The sequence below is a fragment of the Pleurodeles waltl genome, chromosome 3_1 (assembly GCF_031143425.1).
Source record: "Pleurodeles waltl isolate 20211129_DDA chromosome 3_1, aPleWal1.hap1.20221129, whole genome shotgun sequence".
NCBI classification, from domain to species: Eukaryota; Metazoa; Chordata; class Amphibia; order Caudata; family Salamandridae; genus Pleurodeles; species Pleurodeles waltl.
Window position 1 is genome coordinate 1,026,750,206 of NC_090440.1, and position 21,567 is coordinate 1,026,771,772.

General features: G+C 42.2%; 1 protein-coding gene across 5 annotated transcripts in view; it reads left to right on the top strand.

Moving 5' to 3' along the window:
• Window positions 1-21,567, top strand: part of LOC138284937 (uncharacterized) — a 374,377-nt gene that overhangs the window by 301,861 nt on the left and 50,949 nt on the right. For all 5 annotated transcript variants that reach the window (XM_069224279.1, XM_069224278.1, XM_069224277.1 and 2 more), the window contains one exon: window positions 413-1,032. In XM_069224279.1, the coding sequence (XP_069080380.1) occupies window positions 413-1,032 (620 nt within the window). The remainder of the gene's footprint in view (window positions 1-412; window positions 1,033-21,567) is intronic.

Consider the following 21,567-nt stretch of genomic DNA (forward strand, 5'->3'; position numbering starts at 1 on the left):
TCCGGATGTGGCTTGACTCAGCGCTGGTTTTGACACTGATCTAGTCTGGTTTTTTTTATGTGACGCACACATCGAGTGGGAGGGATAGCCCATTGGAGAGGTAAAATTGCACAGATCATACTTTTCATCGAATGAGCACAGTTGCAGATTAATTATGCCTAAATATGTTAGGACAGCATGGAATTCAGGATAATGAGGTACTGTAAGGAGAGGTAAATTGTGAGAATGTAAACTTTGTAATGTCTTAGAAATGTATTTAATGCCTTTCCTTTTTTCGGCAGAGCATGACAATTGCTTTACGCGAGATTGAATTTGATAGTTTCTTTTCTCAAACAATTGCTTCATCACAATGATAGACTGCTTCATCTAAATAAGAAGAAAATGTAACTAAAACAATCCTTTTTGTGTGTAGGTCCAGTTTTGGCTAAAGCCAGTAGCACTGATGGGCGGAGTTTTGAGAAGGACACCACCAGCATGCCAAGTTATTCCCAGAGATCCAGGAACCGATGGAGTAATCTCAGCAGCCTCAGCACAGACAGTGGCATAGTGGGCATAAGCGATGAAAAAGATGACACCGAAACCAGTAGCACAAGAAGCACAAAATCAGTGGCGGTGGAAAGGACAGACAGCGGCATTGGCCATGCTCTGGCAAATAAATGGAGAAATAGGGCCGCTGAAACAATGGCGACCTTGGAAGCCTGGGAGGCTTATAGGCCATGCACGGACTGTGGCGAGAGAGAATGCGCTTCTGAGAATGAGGCACAAAGCAAGAGAAGAGACAATTTGTGTGAGAAATGTTTGAAGCGCAGGACAGAGCGCAAGGAAGCTGTCCTAGAGTTCATCAACACGGAATCCAGCTATGGGGAGGATCTACGCATCATCAAAGAGGAGTTTTACGTCCCAATGCAGTCTGCTGGGTTACTAACACAAGAACAACTCTCTGTGGTGTTCAGTAATATACAAGAGCTGATTGACCTAAATGAGAAATTTTTAGAATGTCTCCAGGAGGAAATCGACCAAGCGTTTGATCAGGTATGGCACTGTAAATAGTTTTACACTGAACTCTTACCAATAGCTAATGCGCGATGCACTTGGCAGCTAACTACAACATTAAAGCTACATTCCGAGAAATGTACCAACTGAAGAGAGCGGAATTGTGTGCTTAAGACCTTAATTACATAATTAAGTCACCTCATTTAGGGCCAGATGCAGGAAGCCCTTTGCGAGTCGCAAACGGCAAAATCTGCTGTTTGCGACTCGCAAATGCGTGTTTCCAATGCAGAAATGTATTGTGCGAGTCGGGACCGACTCGCAAAATGCAATTCAGAATCGCAAATAGGAAGGGGTGTTCCCTTCCTATTTGCGATTCGTAGTGGTATGCAATACCATTTGCGACCGCATATGCGGTCGCAAATGGTGTCGCAGTTACCATCCACTTGAAGTGGATGGTAACCCACTCGCAAATTGGAAGCCCTTCCCCTTTGTGAATGGACCCAACACAATTTTTTCAGGGCAGGAAGTGGTCCAAGGGACCACTACCTGCCCTGAAAAAATACCGAAACTAAAGGTTTCAGGTTTTTTTTTAAGTGCAGCTCGTTTTCCTTTAAGGAAAACGGGCTACACTTAAAAAAAAAAAAAACTGCTTTATTTAAAAGCAGTCACAAACATGGAGGTTTGCTGACTACAGGAGGCCTCCATGTTTGCGAGTGCCTATAGTTGGTATGGGGCCGCAATTTGCGACCCTCCTCATTAATATTAATGAGGTGGGTCTCTGCGACCCCATACCGACTCGCAGACGGTGTCTGAGACACCGTTCTGCATTGCAAATTACGACTTGCAATTTGCGAGTCAGAAGGACTCGCAAATTGCAAGTCGCAATTTGCAATTTTCCTACATCTGGCCCTTAGATACTAAACTGACTTAATTCTTTATTATGTGTGAGTAAAAGTCAATTAGAAAAGTTTTTTTGTTAAATATTATCTTTGCCAATTCTCAGTTGCCGAAAGAACTCGACTCCAAAGAAATGAATAGCTTTAAATTTTTTTTAGATCAAGGTCAGGTCAGCAGACACATTTCCACAGTTGTCTTAGCATGAGCCGATCTGTAACACAGAGAAGGCATTGGACAACCATTTACAACATCTCTTTTTACAGGAATCCTTGCTTCAGTGGTAGTTCAGGTTTACAGATTTGTGGAATAGGTGTTCTCCCTTTGACTAGTTTTATTCTGATTGTTTCATATGCTGTTTTTGGAACAAGATCAGTAACCTTGGTAGTCCTTGATAGCTCATTTTTTGCGGGCCTTTTATAGTGTTATTGCCTCCCTGCTGGATGAAATATATAAGAAACAGGTGTTTACTTCTATTTTTGCCCAATGCCTCCATTTGCTCTGGATAAGGATAATTTGTAGGATAAGGATAATTTGTAGCTTGTTGTGTATGGTGGTGTATAGTATGATGTTTCTGCTTTTAATTGAACTATGTAAGTGGTTCATATCTTGGTTTGCACAGTTTCTTTTGTAGACGGGCATCACTAACCTGGTGTATAGCTGTGAAGCAATGGTGTGCGCAAGAGGGGATGGTATGGTTAAGCTAACTTTATCTGAATGGTTCTAAGACGTATGTGTGGGGGGAAAAGTGCTGTCTAGTTGGCAGTGCTTTGTCAAATATACCATTTTGTGAATAATGTGCACATAAATGTATCATTGCTCTGTTTAGTGTATTGATTTAAAAAATAGAATTATAGATGAAAATAAAAAAGGTGATGTATGGTGGGAAGAAAAGGTGTTTTTAGGTGTCCCATGTTGGCTGCATAGGGATATCAGGACATGATAGCTTCAACTCTTTCTTGTCTTATTAAGTACTTCAGATATGAATACGTCTACAGTTGACCACAAATTCTCAGTTATCTTGATGCCAAAGTGTGTATGAAGATGCTGACAGAGAAAGATTAAGAGTAATTCACTGACTCTATCTCAGCGGAGAGGCATGTTGCTTTGGCACATTTCCAGCTGGAAGGTGTCTTGTTGACCATGTGTTGGCCATGTCTTCAATGATACAGGTGATTCAACACTAAAAAGTGTTGCTGGCTATCTCGGTTGCAGTGGAACAATCCTGAAATACAGAAAGTATAATTCCTTTATGGCTAAGCATTAATTTTCATCTTTATCACAGCTCCCTTAGGCAATATATTGCATTCTGATGGATACAGCTACCTGTGGATTCCTCACCTTTTGAATTCTCCCAATGCGCAGCATTCAACGGGAACCCACAAATAGATTTCTTATCCACCAGAAAAAGTGTTACCGAAGGTAAGTAACTTGTTCTTATGGTCCTTCTTGCCGTGTAAGCTAAAGACATCTCTAAATCCCGATTGATTCTATCCTAACCTTTGTCAAATAGAGTAAAAGGAGGTTTGTCCTGCTCTGATTAGGACAACATAACTGTCTATCCTTGACCTAGTTAGTTAGTATCTAATGGATGTCTGCCTTCTACCATCAATATTGTCTTAGCACACAAGGCCCTTTCTACAAAAGAATCTTAAAAAATGGAAGCACAAACATTTAATATGTCCTCCTTCCTCTGACTTTCAAGTCACGTTGTTCTTTCCTTCTTCTGACATAGATGATGTGTGCATTCTATGGGACCAATCACAATTTGGGTGTAGCAATTCAGTATTTGGGAGGGTCTCTATGTATGTATGGTTTGCGACCAAATTATGGTTGCAAAACATTCATATTTTACTAACAACTCAAAGATGGTGATTTCCATTTGCAAATGGGAAGGTGTCCCCACAGTTCAATTAAAGCCAGAAACAGTTCCTTTGACCACTGCCTGCTCTTCAAAAAATGAAACTTAAACATTTCGCTTTATTTTTTGAAAAGCATCATGTTTTTCCTTAAGCACCGGTTTTAGTACCCAAAAGCTTTTTTCGAGAATTAAATGCAGCTTTACTGAGACTTATATGGGGGAGTGGTAGAACACGAGTGGCCCTCACCACATTACATCGTCCGTTAAGTGATGGCGGACTAGGAGCCCCAAACTTTGAACTGTACTTCGCCTCGGCACAGTTGCAGTGGATCTTAAACTGGCTCCATAGACCCGAATCAGCTGAAACCACATGGATCCTGAAGCAGCTGCATGGCAAACCATTGCTGGAGTGGCTGTTTAATGCCCAGGCAAAAGGGGCAACTGGTAATTTATTAATGACAACTGCACACGAATGCTGGACAAAATACGTAAAAAAGGGTCAAAAAGGAACCCCATACTCCCCCTTATCCCTTTGGGGCAAATCCCAGGGAAAGGGAACATAGCGGGCATGTACTCCACTGGGACTTGGTCAGAGGCAGGTATATTAACAGTGGGAGACTGTTTTGAAGACGGAAAGCTAATGTCGTTCAGAGCTATGAGAGAACTCATCTCAGTAGGAATAGGCCAATTTATGGCATATTACTCTATTTGCCACTTAATTAAGAAGGCATGGTCGTCAGGGGATCAGGAACCTACTACGTCCTCTTTATTACATCACACGCTAACATACGACAATCAGAACAAAGTTATAACAAACACGTATAAAGCCTTAAATACATTCCCCTTAAACGGACTAGAAAATGTTAGAACTCGATGGAACACTGTATTACCGAACCAATTGACGGCTGAAGAGTGGTCTCAGGCTTTAGTCCATACTCGCAATGTGTCAAGAAACCCACGGTTTAGATACACTAAGTTTAATTACACACATCAAACATACCTCGCACCTGCGCGGCTGAAGCGTATGTTCCCCAAGGCAGACTTCCAGTGTCCTTGGTGTAATTCCCCCTCAGCTAATTTTTACCATATGGTCTGGGAGTGTGGTTCCCTGGATTCGGAATAGCAAGCGGTAGTGACTGATATATCAGATATTACAGACCTTATATTCACACTAGATCCTGGCTCCTGCCTGCTTGGGGTCAGGAAGAGGGATAAAAAGCATAAACACATGCATAGGTTTGCAGATCTAGCTTTTGTAATGTATAAAAGGTTAATCGCTATGAATTGTAAAGCATCTAAACCACCGGACTTGAAAACATGGCGTGCCTTGACACTGCGCTGGGCACGCACAGTATCAGGTACTACGTAAGATGTTAGATGAAGGCCAAAAACATACTGGGTCCGAAGTTTGGGAAACATTTGTGGCCAAAATGGAGGTTAAAAATGATGAGCGTCCACCATGAAAAGTGATAGAGACTTGGAAAAGCATACAGGACACAGATTATATATAACCCCACATGAAATAAAAATATCCCACATGGCCACAACATGCATTGGTGGAACAAGCACACACAAAAATAAATAAGCGACCTCTGGCCCGTCCCCCGACGCAACCGAGTAACACATGTAAAAATAAGAAAGTATACGTCACCTGCTAAGAATGATACTGGAGAGATCAAGCGATTTAACTGCAAGTTGTAAGATATGCAAAATATATGGAGATAAGACCTGTATTGTTATTCATGTTATATGTTATGCTGGATCAACCGTAATCTATTGTGACAATTGTAGATGCTATCGTTTGATGTGCAGAAAATAATAAGAAAGATGTTTAAAAAAAAAAAAGTTTTTCCTTAAGGAAATTATTAAAAAGCAATCACAGATGTGGTTTGCTGACCCCGGAAGGCCACCATCTCTTTGATGGCTGCAGATACTAATGGGTTACAAACTGCGACCTACCTTATTAATATTCATAAGGTAGGTCAATTTGCGACCCACTAGGAATCGCTATTTTAGACTTGTATGTTTTCATACACTAGGAATTGCAATTAGCAATTCCTATATTTTGCACATATGCCCTTGGTATCAATGTCCTCTATTGAACCACACCCCATTGATGGGCATTAATGCTATCTGTGCGGTCAGAGGTAATTGTGCATCAATTACAACTGACAGTTTCCCATGCACTGCTAATCAGAATGTATGGACCTGGTCTCATTTCAATTTTTTGTGTATGAAACTGCATCATAGACATGTCAGATTGTCGCATGAGTCCCACTTTCTACAGTCAGGACCTATGGTACTGTAGTCTGTGGATGACTTTCAAATGTATAAATATGAAACTAGCCTGGATGGCCAGCGCTCTCATTAATTAATGAGGTCCTGTGCCTTGCTCCCCCGCTGCACCCTGCCTGTGCTAGCACCTTGAGCACTTCACTAGTGCTCTTCCTTCCTGCTCCATTAGTCTCGTCCTGCTTGCTTGCTTGTTGTTGCCTGGTTGCAAATTGTTGTCTGTAGATTATCTTCTGTTTGTTAGCCTTACTGTCAGCCCTTTTCTGCATGCCCTGGTCCTGCCACCTTTTTCCCGCCATTTTCGCATGCTCCCTTACCCGCCCACCTCCTGCAGTGTCCTGTCCTCCCCAGGACCTACTTAATGGCAGTCACTGCATAAGCCTGTCTGCGCCCGTTCGCACCTGGACCGCACCCAGTGGCAGGAAACCTGGATATGCAGCCTGCCGCCGGTATTCACCCGACGAGATACGGAAGCTCATGCCGAAGACACAGAAGTCCAACTGCTGCACCGCCGCACTTCACTCCACTAAAGGCTCCTTCTCCTGCCTCAATTGCTGGGTCTCTTGCGAGGCAGGAACCGCCGAAATTACCACCCAGCAGACAACCAAAGACAAACCACAACTCCACTGCACACTACTCAGCGTCCGATTCCTCTGCAAGTACACCACCGAAATCTAGGACACCATGACCGCTCTTGCTCCTGACATAATGTTTATCACTGAAACCTGGCTCACCCCTGCATCCACACCAGACATAGCCGTCGCAACACCCCACTAGATACAAGGTGATCCACGGACCCAGCAGACATGACGGAGGCATCGCATTCACAAGGACTCCCTCTACTGCACTGCCTCGGACGATGACAGAACACCAATCATGGAACACCTCAACTTCCAGATAAAACCCGGTGCCAACACCACCTTCAGAGGAACACCCGCCTACAGACACCCGCCGTCCCTGCCACAGCTTCCGCAACTCCAACCAAGACTTCGCCCCACTAGACCTCATTTTCTCAATCAAGGATAGAGCCAAATTCAATTCTCCCACACCACAGAGCTAACTTGGACTGACCACATCATTCTCCACTTCAGCATCGATGCACTACCTGAAGCCCAGACGAGATCCCCCCCACTCTCCCCAGCCACAACTGGGGCCAAGTCACAGAAACTCCCTGGATCGCTGCTTTCCAAGAAAGTAGACCCATCCCTGCAGACTCCCTTGAACTCTGCGTCCAAAACCTCTCCAGCTGGATCTCCTCAGTCCCTGACAGTCACCCCTATGAAAGCATCACCAGCAGTAAACCCACGGAGCTAGGCAAAGGGTTCACCCCAGAACTTCTAACCCTTAAATGTCACTGCAGAAAACTAGAGAGATATTGGTGCTCCAACAAGACCCCCGCTAAACCTCTACTCCTTCAGGGCTGCCCTCAACAGATACCACCACAGACTCAGGGAGACCTATAAAGAAACACTCACCACCGCATCGAGGCAAGCACCAACCACACCAAAGAACTATTTAGCATCCTCTGAGAATTCTCCTGCCCCTCTGCCACAGAGAACACGATCCAGCCCTCCCAAGACCTCTGCGACGAGCTATCAGACTACTTCCACCACAAGATCTCTGACATCTACAGCAACTTTGAGTCCCAGCCCACTGACCTTGACCAACCCCCCGACCCTCACCCTCCCAATAGATCACGGGATGGAAGCAGCTCTCCCTCGAAGACACCATCGCCATCATGACTCTAGATCCCCTGCGGACCCCTGCCCACACAGCTTCTACACCCTAGGAAGAGAATTGATCAGAGCATCCCTCACGGAAATCCTCAACAACTCCATCTCCACAGCCACCATACCCGATGCCAGGAAGCACACAAAGGTCAAACCCCTCCTGAAAAAACCCTTAGCTGACCCCAGTGAGCTAAAAAAGTATCACCTAATCTTGCTCCTTCCATTCCCTGCCAAAGTATTAACCATCAACTGCCAGCTCACGGACTTCTTCAAACATAACAACTTGCTTGCCCCATCCCAATCCTGCTTCAGCCCAACCACATCACCGAAACCGCCCTGATAGCAGCAACCGATGACATTAGTTATCTTCTTGACCTCAGGGGAACAGCGGCCCTCATCCTCTTACTTGACTTATCGGCTGCTTTCAATACCATCTCCCAACACTCATCACCAGACTCCACAGCATCGAAGACAGCACACTCAAATGATATCCGCCTTCCTCTCCAGCCGAACATGGAGGACCCTCCCACCACCCTTCGACTCCGCACCCAAAGACATCATTTGTGGCATTCCCCACGGCTCCTCCCTCAGCCCCACTCTCTTCAACACCTACATGACTCCACCGGTGGACATCAGTGTACCCACGGACTGAAAATCAGTCCCCAGCTCATCTCATCCGTTACAGACGACAACGCCACCATGCAACCTCAGGATCATCTTGGACATCCAACTTACCATGAAGCAACAGATCAACATCATCTCTTCTGCCTGCTTCCACATCCTCTGCGTGCACCGCAAGATTTTCCAATGGATCCCCATCTCTTCCAGGAAGATAATCACACAGCCCCTCATCTCCAGCCGAATCTACTACAACAACCCACTCTATGCCGGAACCACGAAGGAGCTCATGAACCGCTTCCAGACCACCCAGAACGGTGCAGCAAGACTCGTCCTCAACCTCCTAAGAAGAACCAGCATCACTCCCCTCATCAGGGTCCTCCACTGAATCCCCATCCAGTAAAGAGGACGCTTCAAAGACCCGCCTATATCAACAACCGCATCACATTCCACCGACCAACCAGAGAAATCCACTCAGCCACCCTCGCCCAGGCCCATGTCCCCCGCATCCAGTGAGAATGCCTCTTTTCCATTGGAATTCATCTTGGCTTCCAGAAACTTTACATAGAATCCATTTATGCGGATCGCTGGAGCAAATTTATTTAATTGTGTGAGCCTGAACCCAGGCCTGAACTAAGGTTCACTTTTCCCATTTCTATTTTTCGCACAGTTACTTACCAGGCAAGATCTAGCAGTAGCTAATGTTATGTTATGTGTATTTGTAGAGTGCTGTATCATCCAGGAGGGTATTGTGGCACTGAAACAGGGGCAATCCTGGCTTGGCATAGGGCTAGGTTAGTCTGAGTCTGTTCAAGGATCCATGTCTTCACATTCTTGTGGAATTCATGATTTGAAGCAGCAGCTCTGATGTTTGGTGGCAATCTGTTCCACGCTTCAGGAGTGATGTAGGAGAAAGCCCTACCTCCAAAACTGATTCTGCGTATATGTGAGTATTAGTCCAGATGATTGGAGGTGTTTGGTGGGTTTGTGGAATGTAATGGGGTTGTTTATGTAAACTGGGCCTGTGTTGTATAGGGCTTTAAAGGTGTGTGTGTGTGTGTGTGTGAGAAGTGTTTGTACAGAGCTTGTTTCTGTATAGAAGTCCAGGTGCTGGGTTGAACGTGCTGCATGGTAGGGTGAGTGTGATCCTCGCTGCTGAGTTCTGTGGTTTAGAGACTCCTGGTCAGTTGTATGGTAATTCTGGCTCAGATGGTGTTTCTGTAGTCCATTTTCCATGTGATGAGGGCTTGGGTGACTGTTCTACTGGTGCTGATAGGGAGCCATTCGAAGATTTTCTTTTGCATCTACATGATTTAGAAGCAGGAGGCAGTGACAACTTTGATTTGGGTGTTCATGGTGAGTTGTTTTTTAATGGTAACACCGAAGTTCTTGATCGTGTGGTAGAGGTGCATGCCGGTCCGAATTCTGCCTGTCACCATGTAGAGTCCCACAACAATGAGTTTCTGTCGAAAATCATGACTTCTGTCTTCTAGGTTTCCAGTTTGAGACAGATGGTTTTCATCCAGTTGGCGACTTCGGTCATGCAGCCAGAGAACCTGGTTCAGGTGTTGTCTGAGAAGGGGACTATCAGCTAGTTGTCGTTGGTTTAGGGAATGGCATTGATTCCATGGGTATGATGATGCTAGCGATCGGGCCATGTTTTTTGTCTGTTTTTTTGTGTTCAAATACTTTTTTGGAGAAAGTAAGATAGTGAAGACACACTACAGGGTGCATTGTGTAATCTCGTATGATCTCAAACGGAAACTTGTGAACTGCGTAGTAGGTGTTTTGCTTTCACTAATGACCAAGCTGACAAAAATCATTTCTCAGTTCAAAGAAGACATTTATTATTACTTAACCATGAAGTTCCTAAAAAAATGAGATTAGTAGGTCGAAAGCACACGTTTAAAAATAGTTACAGCAAGGAAAGGACAATATATCAAAAAGGATTCTCAACTGCAATGTACACAGCAAATATATGTGATTATATTATAGCATAATAGCAAAGAATAAAGTAAAAATTCACCACCGTAGGGCCTGCGAAGCACTTCATCTTTCTCATGCCAGCAAGAAGATGGCCCGTTCAACTGCGAGAAAGAGATATCCACCCTCACAGGACAAGTGTGTGTGTCAGGCATTCGATGTCTAATCTTGACCGAGGTCTTGGAAATTCCCTCGCTACTCAGCAGGGCCACCTTTTTTTATACCTTAAAGAACCGAAAGGGCTTTCTGGGAAAAAACCCTCCCATGAAAGAGAAATATTCAAACATGCTGGCTACTGTAGGTCAGAGTTGGAAGAAAAACATTGAAAACTGGCCAACATTTCAAGGCTGTCCTCCCAAGGCCGAACCGTTCCCTGCACTGAAAAAAAACATGTACATTCTTATAATGCTGACTGACTAACTGTTCGGTGAGAAAGAAATACGAAAAAGAAGCACAGTTTACCATGTGGAAAAACACAGCTCAACTGCAATGTTTAACGCCACAATAAAGTCAATAGGCAGCTAAACTGAATACAAAATGTAATCTGCAACTGGTGAACACTAAACAACTAATATGCATAGTGGTGCAACACAAAGTCAGTGGTCAACATACCTATTTTACTACATTTCCACCCTTTGATCAATTACTTTGTGTACTTTTCTCTAATTAAAAAAAAAAAAAAAAAGAAACATAAGCAAATCCGGTTCGCATTGTATACAGCAACGTAATGCAATGTTAAAAGCAATCATTAGAAAGCAATGGAAGTGGATTAACGTATTGATCTTATAAACATTTAAATCAGACACACCTACAATGAAAAGGCCGAACCTTATATATTCTGATTGGGATAATAACTGATTGAATAGTGTCTCTAGGATAGCAAGTTGGTGTAGAATTAGATGAAAACATCATGAGGTCTCATCCTGTAAAGGTACATGGGCCACCTGGAAGGAATGCTGGAATGTAAGTAAAAGTCAGGTTTCCACACGAAAACAGCCAGCCAACCAGCAGTTTTGCTTAATGAGACTGGCAGCAGTCATCAGATGATACCAAGCCAAGGTTTAGTTCCAGTGGAAGAATGTAATCAAACAAGTTGGCAAAACATCCATGGTACTCTGTATTGATCCCATGCAGAACTTTGATCTGTGAAGCACAATTTGTGCAAAATGGATCTATACGTTTTGTACTTTAAAAGCAGCAGGAGCGTTGCACAATGGTTATCAATCAGGTTCAGGTTGGGGATGCGCTCCCTCCCTCGACCCCACAAGCAAACGCCCAAATGGAAACCACACAGCACACTCATGGTCAGTGGCAAGTCGTAGTAGGATCTGTAAAAGAAACAAGTATGACTTTTCTTGCAAATAACATTTGTCATCTGAAATGTGCTCTCCTTTTTCCTTTCCTTGTTTTATAATCAGAGAATGTCATTGGGGCCCTTTGCTATAATTTCTGCAGGTTTTGAATGGCCATTTGGGGATTCAACCCACACCTTAGCACTGATATTTTTGTCTGCTGAACTTCCATTTCCTTGTAACTGTCAGAAGGGCTGGGACAGTCCCCTTCCTTACCAATCCTTCATACACTGCACTTATGACAAGTTGGACAATTCTGTCTCAACTCTGTATGAATAAATCAGCTTCTGCACTATTTAACAGAATAGCTTTGATTTCTACCTGTCCTAGTAACTTTCCTCTCCCCAATTGATCTTTGATTGTTTGTGGGACAGATCTCTGTTGTGTGTGCTGACAAATAGGACATTGCAAAATCACAGTTTTTTATCAAATCTAGGGGAATGTGCATCTCTCTAATCTCTGCCCACCTGTAAGTGGCTTTTTCTCCCAGGTGTCCACATTTCTGGTGCGCCCACTTAGCCATCCCCATCAAGTCAGAATTCTGGGTTGAAACTTTTGCCTCTGAACTTTTGTCTTTGTTGTCTGCAAGGGAATTGGACCAGCGTTCTAATGAGTCAATGGGACAATGTGCATCTATGACTTTACTCTGTTCTAACATTTCCCAAATTTCCTGCCACAACTCTTTGCTCCGTAAATTGACAACAAACGCGTGTTTGTCTCAGAATCCAGTTTTATTCATAATGTTCTAATATCCTCCATAAGAACAGCCAACACGTGTTTCATCCTCTGAGAAGTTTCTCTCTTAAGGACTTCATCAGGGCTGAAAATAGAATAGAGTAGTGTCTATATATATATATGTTACAGAACGATGGTTGGAGCAGAAACTGGACCAAATTCAAAAGTGACAATAGTGCGATACACAAATACATGATCTATTGTGACTTGTGTGATAATCATCAGGAAAAGAGCTAATGACCCAGTTAAAATATAGTATAACCCACAATTTTTATAACACACAGGGAAACACCCTGATCAATAAAAGAGTTTTGGTCTAAAGGCAAGAATATCATGTGTAAAGATCAAAGTGCCGAAGGTTCATATAATAAGAATTTGCACGTCACCATCGAAAATCAAAATTTAAATAAAATCCATGTGAATATAGCAGAAAGGGACCCCGATTCGTGTGAAGTATTATAATTAAAAGTTTCAGAATATAACAAAATTAACGTCGAGGAAAAAGTCCTACAATAACACAAAGGGGCGAGAAAGCCTCCACTAACCTTAGTGTCATATATTCAATCCAAAATAGTCATAATGTCGAGGTAGTCTCCGTTTGTATCTAAGATGGATTGAAGAGCACATAAACAATAATGTGGTCAGCCCCATCGCGTAGACTCCCAAATATCTTATTAAAAAATGTTCTAGATGCCGAAAACCAAAATACATGAGGATATCTAGTTATTACTAGATACCCAATCTCTCACCTCTCATATGAGATCTAATCTAAAGTAAGCTTCGGAAAACAGCCGCGCGGTCCAATTCACCCTGCAGCGTTCCCGTATCATAAAACAGCATTGTATCAGAACGCCTGGGAAACGGACGTCGATTTGAAGCCTGCCCGCGTTGAATGTAGAAATGGAGAAAGGGCTAAAGCTATCAGAAACGGGCGCCATATTGAAATGTCTCCATTACTCAGTATGGAGACAAAATGCATATTTGTTTGCCATCTAACGGGTCTCTAAATCTAGGAGAGTATGGTAACGTCCAAAACGGGCGCCATATTGGAATGTCTAACACACTCAGTATGGAAATAAAATCCATTTCGATATGCCATCTTACGGGTCTCTATGTCTGAGAGAATGGGGTGACGTCCAATGAGTCGTAATAAGAGGTAAAGAGGGTCTTAATAAATAAGGAGAAATGTTAGTGAGACAACCATCCAAGTAATTATCACTATAACTAGCAGAGATGATCCTGTTGTCATAAGAGCAAAGACAATAGTGAACATTTGATTATAATTATCCTGCTAGTCCATGTAAAAATCTATAAGCCCTATTGTTAGTATTGATCTCCGGCTCACGAAGATAATATACTCCCTTATACCAGTGACGTTGTTGGGATCAGTACAAAAAAGGGGGACGATGGTACGTGTCACATTGAAACCATATGTAACCTATAGTGAGGCAAAAACAAAGTCAATTCGATATTCAGTGAGAATCGCAATGTTATTGTATCCTCCAAATTAGTATTAGTGTATTTACATTAAATACTGAGAATCTAACGTAAAATCACAGTTTATACAATTAAACATGCGTAAGAATTGACTATGAGTATGTTGTCTGCACATAGATAGGAGCACCGTACAGTACACACACAGATGAGAGTCCAGCCATGAACATAGTTATTGCAAATACAATTGTGCATTATCTACCAAGAAGTATTAAGTGGAGGTGCATTTCTAATAGACTAACATTGAAAAACATTTTTTGTGAGAAATCACAGGAGGGCCAGGTACATTTCAGTCAAATTAGAGAATAAATTGAGGACAGTAAGTTAATCCCCTAAGTAATATTTCATCTCAAAGTTGGTGTTTAGGCCATCTTCCACAGCTCTAAGTTTTAAAATCCAATAGCATTCCCTTTTTCTGAGCGCTAGTTCTCTGTTTCCCCCCCCTAGGGTCTCTTTTAATGAGATCAAACCCAAATAATTCGAATCCACAAGAGTTGTTACGTTCAGGGCAATGTTGCATGTGATTTACTATGGGGTATCTCCCATCATCTTGTCTGAGGGCTCTGAAATGTTCACTCGCCCTGATTTTGAGTGGTCTGATAGTGCTGCCTATATAATATAGGCCACAATTGCATACGATCATATACACAACGAAATTGCTGTCACGTGATATTGTAGTTAATATTGTATAGCACCCGAGTAGAGCTCCTGAATGTGGTGATACCTGATTTGGCCCATCTGCACATGCCACAATGTCCACACTTGAAAAAACCTTTACTGCGGTTGCTCAGCCAGGAATATGTTGACATTTTCTTACAACCATTCGTAATCAACTTACCATCGTACATTAAGGATACTAAACACATACTTAGCATATTAACAGACATGACGTGGGAGCCAGGTATGATCTTAGTTACACTAGATGTTACCTCTCTATACACCAGTATTAATCATGAACAAGGAAAGGAAGCCCTGCGCTACTTTCTATATAAGAGACCTGCGAGACTTTATGACCACACGACAATGCTAATCAATATGGTTGATCTGATTTTGAACGACAATGTTTTCTTATTCAAAAATGACTGGTACCGCCAGAGACAAGGTGTCGCCATGGGGTCTAAATTCTCGCCAGCATATGCGAATCTCTTTATGGGACTGTTCGAGCAAAATAAGATCTGGAGCAAAGAGGGTAGTTCCTGGATGACGGACATACTCTATTGGGGTAGATATATCGATGATTGCTTGATGATCTGGACAGGTGATCTACAAAAACTAAACGAATTTATAATGTATCTCAACAATAACGATTGCAATATTCATTTCACATCCAAACACAGTGTGTCTAAAATTGCCTTCCTGGATGTGGAACTTTTTATCCGGGACAACAAAATAGAGAGTCGACTTTACAGAAAAAGCACCTCTTGTAACTCCATTTTACATGCTTATAGTGCACATCCAATCCACCAAATCAATTCAATACCTTATGGTGAGATGGTAAGGGCAAGACGCAATTGTAGCCTTGAAGAAGACTTTGATAAATGTATTGAGGATATGAGCAACAGATTTAAGGCACGGGGGTATTCTTCCAATGTGATCAACAATGCCCGTACGAGGGCGATGCATCTTAGGAGATCGGACACACTTTGTCATAAACCTCGACGTAGAGACAATACTATTAGATGTATAGTCAACTATACGAAACCAGCGACGCTCCTTAAGAAATGTATGAACAGACATTGGGGTATTCTGAAAGCCGATCCCAATCTGAGAACAGTGATCCCTAGAACCCCGGTTTTTACATTTAGAAGAGGCAGAACTCTCAGAAATATTCTATGCCCCAGTTTTCGCAATAAACAGAACCTCAGCAACTGGCTGAGCAACCGCAGTAAAGGTTTTTTCAAGTGTGGACATTGTGGCATGTGCAGATGGGCCAAATCAGGTATCACCACATTCAGGAGCTCTACTCGGGTGCTATACAATATTAACTACAATATCACATGTGACAGCAATTTCGTTGTGTATATGATTGTGTGCAATTGTGGCCTATATTATATAGGCAGCACTATCAGACCACTCAAAATCCGGGCGAGTGAACATTTCAGAGCCCTCAGACAAGATGATGGGAGATACCCCATAGTAAATCACATGCAACATTGCCCTGAACGTAACAACTCTTGTGGATTCGAATTCTTTGGGTTTGATCTCATTAAAAGAGACCCTAGGGGGGGAAACAGAGAACTAGCGCTCAGAAAAAGGGAATGCTATTGGATTTTAAAACTTAGAGCTGTGGAAGATGGCCTAAACACCAACTTTGAGATTGAATATTACTTAGGGGATTAACTTACTGTCCTCAATTTATTCTCTAATTTGACTGAAATGTACCTGGCCCTCCTGTGATTTCTCACAAAAAATGTTTTTGAATGTTAGTCTATTAGAAATGCACCTCCACTTAATACTTCTTGGTAGATAATGCACAATTGTATTTGCAATAACTATGTTTATGGCTGAACTCTCATCTGTGTGTGTACTGTACGGTGCTCCTATCTATGTGCAGACAACATACTCATAGTCAATTCTTACGCATGTTTAATTGTATAAACTGTGATTTTACGTTAGATTCTCAGTATTTAATGTAAATACACTAATACTAATTTGGAGGATACAATAACATTGCGATTCTCACTGAATATCGAATTGACTTTGTTTTTGCCTCACTATAGGTTACATATGGTTTCAATGTGACACGTTCCATCGTCCTCCTTTTTTGTACTGATCCCAACAACGTCACTGGTATAAGGGAGTATATTATCTTCGTGAGCCGGAGATCAATACTAACAATAGGGCTTATAGATTTTTACATGGACTAGCAGGATAATTATAATCAAATTTTCACTATTGTCTTTGCTCTTATGACAACAGGATCATCTCTGCTAGTTATAGTGATAATTACTTGGATGGTTGTCTCACTAACATTTCTCCTTATTTATTAAGACCCTCTTTACCTCTTATTATGACTCATTGGACGTCACCCCATTCTCTCAGACATAGAGACCCGTAAGATGGCATATCGAAATGGATTTTATTTCCATACTGAGTGTGTTAGACATTCCAATATGGCGCCCGTTTTGGACGTTACCATACTCTCCTAGACTTAGAGACCCGTTAGATGGCAAACAAATATGCATTTTGTCTCCATACTGAGTAATGGAGACATTTCAATATGGCGCCCGTTTCTGATAGCTTTAGCCCTTTCTCCATTTCTCCATTCAACGCGGGCAGGCTTCAAATCGACGTCCGTTTCCCGGGCGTTCTGATACAATGCTGCTTTATGATACGGGAACGCTGCAGGGTGAATTGGACCGCGCGGCTGTTTTCCGAAGCTTACTTTAGATTAGATCTCATATGAGAGGTGAGAGATTGGGTATCTAGTAATAACTGGATATCCTCATGTATTTTGGTTTTCGGCATCTAGAACATTTTTTAATAAGATATTTGGGAGTCTACGCGATGAGGCTGACCACATTATTGTTTATGTGCTCTTCAATCCATCTTAGATACAAAAGGAGACTACCTCGACATTATGACTATTTTGTATTGAATATATGACACTAAGGTTAGTGGAGGCTTTCTCGCCCCTTTGTGTTATTGTAGGACTTCTTCCTCGACGTTAATTTTGTTATATTCTGAAACTTTTAATTATAATACTTCACACGAATCGGGGTCCCTTTCTGCTATATTCACGTGGATTTTATTTAAATTTAGATTTTCGATGGTGACGTGCACATTCTTATTATATGAACCTTCGGCACTTTGATCTTTACACATGATATTCTTGCCTTTAGACCAAAACTCTTTTATTGATCAGGGTGTTTCCCTGTGTGTTATAAAAATTGTGGGTTATACTATATTTTAACTGGGTCATTAGCTCTTTTCCTGATGATTATCACACAAGTCACAATAGATCATGTATTTGTGTATCGCACTATTGTCACTTTTGAATTTGGTCCAGTTTCTGCTCCAACCATCGTTCTGTAACATATATATAGACACTACTCTATTCTATTTTCAGCCCTGATTAAGTCCTTAAGAGAGAAACTTCTCAGAGGATGAAACACATGTTGGCTGTTCTTATGGGGGATATTAGAACATTACGAATAAAACTGGATTCTGAGACAAACACGCGTTTGTCAATTTACGAAGAAGACTGGACATATTAGTAACTTCTAATTGTGATATCACGAGTGCTCTGACACCTGTTCTTTTTCTGTTTTGTTTCCCTTGAAACATTGGAGGACTAAGGAAGATCCTCCTGTCAGAAGCACCGTGCCATAAACGGAATGTGTTATTACTTTGATGGATTCACTGTGAGGGCCCTAATCCTATGAATATCTTCCTTGTTGGCACTGTTTTGATCACAACTCTTTGCTCCACACCTCCTTTGAATAAATGAACCAGTTATGTGCATGCCATGTGGAAAGCCAAACGGCTAATCCATTGGCACTGGACCAAGAATCAGTGTAAAAATGACACGTCCCGGGCAGCTTTTGCTTGAGAGTCTGACACACAGTGTACAACTCTGTATATTGGCTACTTTTTCCTTCTCCTGTGGTGGTCAACAACTTTTCAGTAACTGGATTGTATGACACTGCTTTCCAATGTCTTTTAGTACCCACATATTTGGATGAATCATTGGTAAAACAAGCATGCTTTCTATCCTTTGGGGACAAGAATTCAAATGGTGCACTTCATTTCACTGGTGGCTCTTTTACCTGTGGTACCGCCTGCACTCCCTCCTCATCCTGTACATGGGCTTGTGACACCTGTTCATGTAGGGCTATAGTGCCTGCCGGTCCTACTCGAACCCTGTCTTGTATGTACCAAATCCAGTGTATGCTACTAGCCTCTTGTGCATGTCCTTTACGGTGAGATTTAGGTGAACTCATCACCCACTGCATGATTGATATTTCAGGTTTCAGAATTACATTATAGCCTAGTGTTATTTGCTCAGTATCCACTAGAGCCCAAAAACAAGGCAAAAGCTGTTTTTCAAAACGAGCATAGCGCTCCCCAAAATCAGACAGTTTTCTAGTCCAAAATCCCTGTTTCTGCCACATACTCCAGTTTGTAAATTGTCCCTGAACAGTTACATGCAAAGTCTGTTGAATTATTTCATTTGATGAATAAAAAGCACACAGCTGCGCTTCACTCCATTCAAACCCATGTTTTTTCTTAGTTACTTTGTACCAAAGCGTTAAGATTTTACTCAGATGAGGGCTATACTGTTTCCAAAAATCAAACAATCTAATGAAACTCTGTGTCTCTTGCTTAGTGCAAATAGTATCAAACTCTAAAATCTTTTGTTTTTCCTGTAACAACATCTCTCTATGTTCTGGATTCCACTGAATTCCCAGAACTGCACATTTTGCGACAGTACCTGTGTCTTGTTTGACTTAATTGTACACACCGTGCTCTGCAAGAGTGGTCTGAATATACCGGTAACATTGTCAACTTCTTGCTCAGTGTAATCTTTTAAAGTATGCATTTCATCTCCTGCCAAAAACTGTGGGCTACTCTGTGCATGAAGAACTACGATCTGCTCATGAGGCTCACACTGGCCCCCACCTTTTTTTAACCTCCTCATTACTAGAATGTGAAAAGCCAGATTCTCCTGTAACAGCTTGGCAAATTTCAGCTTTATTTTGCAATAATGTGTTATGGCTGACTTGCTCCTTTAAATTCTTATTTTCATATTCTAACTGTTTACATCTCTCATGCATTTTTCTGTAAGCAGACAAAAGTATCCAAACCCTCCTGTCAAGAACAAAAGGGACATCATTCCTTTCAAAAAGCACCTCTCCGAAATATGAAAACACTTTTGTTTTATCCAAGCACCCATCCCAAAACTTAGAAAGTCCTGATAAACAAGAAAATACATTAACCAAAACATCATAAGTAATTTTAATTTCACATGCATTTTCAAACATGGTTTGCTGTGCTTCCTTTAATTCTCTGAACAAAAACATATTTACACTTTTAAATCGTGCACTTCCAACCTCCAACCCCCCTTTTTTATTTTTTTAGGCTGACGATCTACGCCAAAATGTTTTGCTTTCACTAATGACTGAGCTGACAAAAATCTCTGGAATGCAGTTCTCAGTTCAAAGAAGACATTTATTATTACCTCACCACGAGGTTCCTAAAAAAATGAGATTAGTAGCCTTAAAGAACCGAAAGGGCTTTCTGGAAAAAAGAAAACCTCCCATGAAAGCGAAGTATGCAAACATGCTAGCTTCTGTAGGTCAGAGTTGGAAGAAAAACGTTGAAAACCGGCCAACATTTCAAGGCTCTCCTCCCAAGGTAGAAACATTCCCTGCACTGAAAAAAAAACATGTACATTCTTATCATGCTGACTGACTAACTGGTGAGAAAGAAATACGAAAAAGAAGCACAATTTACCATGTGGAAAAACACAAATCAACTGCAATGTCTAACGCCACAATAAAGTCAATAGGCAGCTAAACTGAATACAAAATGTAATGTGCAACTGGTAAAGTGGTGCAACACAAAGTCAGTGGTCAAAATACCTACCTATTTTACTACAGTAGGTAAGTACAATAGTGCAATAACGGCTGTTGGTATATTATTTGTCATGCATGGTGGTAAAGTAGAGTAGAGAAGTATTTTGAGAGTATATTTTAAAGCAGTTGGAAGCTAAGTGTGGGATCTCCTTGTGGAAAGAGGATTGAGGTCCCTTAGTGAGCCCAAGATCAGCGTAGGGAGAAGAGAAAGAAAGGAGAGAGAAAAGTTGGGGGAGAGGTTAAAAATAGAGGGGGACGGAAAGAGAGGGCTGAGTCAATAGGGTTCACAGTGGAGGTAGATTGTACTAGGCGTATATTGGTTATTTCTTTCTGTCTTGTTGGGTGAGTGGGATTGTGCAGGTAGGAAGAATGATGGGGTTACGGAGGATCCACTTTTTGTAGGTACAAATCAAGGGCATTCAATAGGCAACTCGTTTGTGATGTGCTTTGTAGTTTCTGATGGATACAACTACCTGTGGATTCCTCACCTAATTCCTCACCTAATGAATACTCCCATGGCGCCAGCATTCAACGGAAATCTTCTTCCTAGCTTCTGCACGTCGCCGAAGACGTCACATTTGCCCACGCGACGCCGTCTGACGTCATATAGGCAATAAGAAGTCCTCGCCGACGTCAGTTCCCTTTTTTCCGTGCCATTCGAAACGGTTATCTTCGAGGGAGCTACTGTTGCCTTTCGGTTACAGTGTGTTTTTTCTGCTGCGTGTCTTTTTCTCTGAGGTTACTATGTCTCAGAGGAAGTCTGGTTTCAAGCCCTGTCGGGAGTGTGGGGGCAAGATGTCAGTTACTGACCCACATTCGGACTGCTTGTGGTGCTTAAGTTCAGACCACGACGTGGCCACGTGTGATTCATGTCAACACATGAATCCGAAAGCCCTGAAGGAGAGAGAAGCCAAACTCTTTATGGCGAAGTCGAAAAGAAAGGAGAAGAAACATCATAAGAAATCCTCCTCGCCGAAGTCGCATCAGCGTCATCGAGTTTCCCGGCGCCGTCTGGACTCACGGCGCCATTCGAGCAA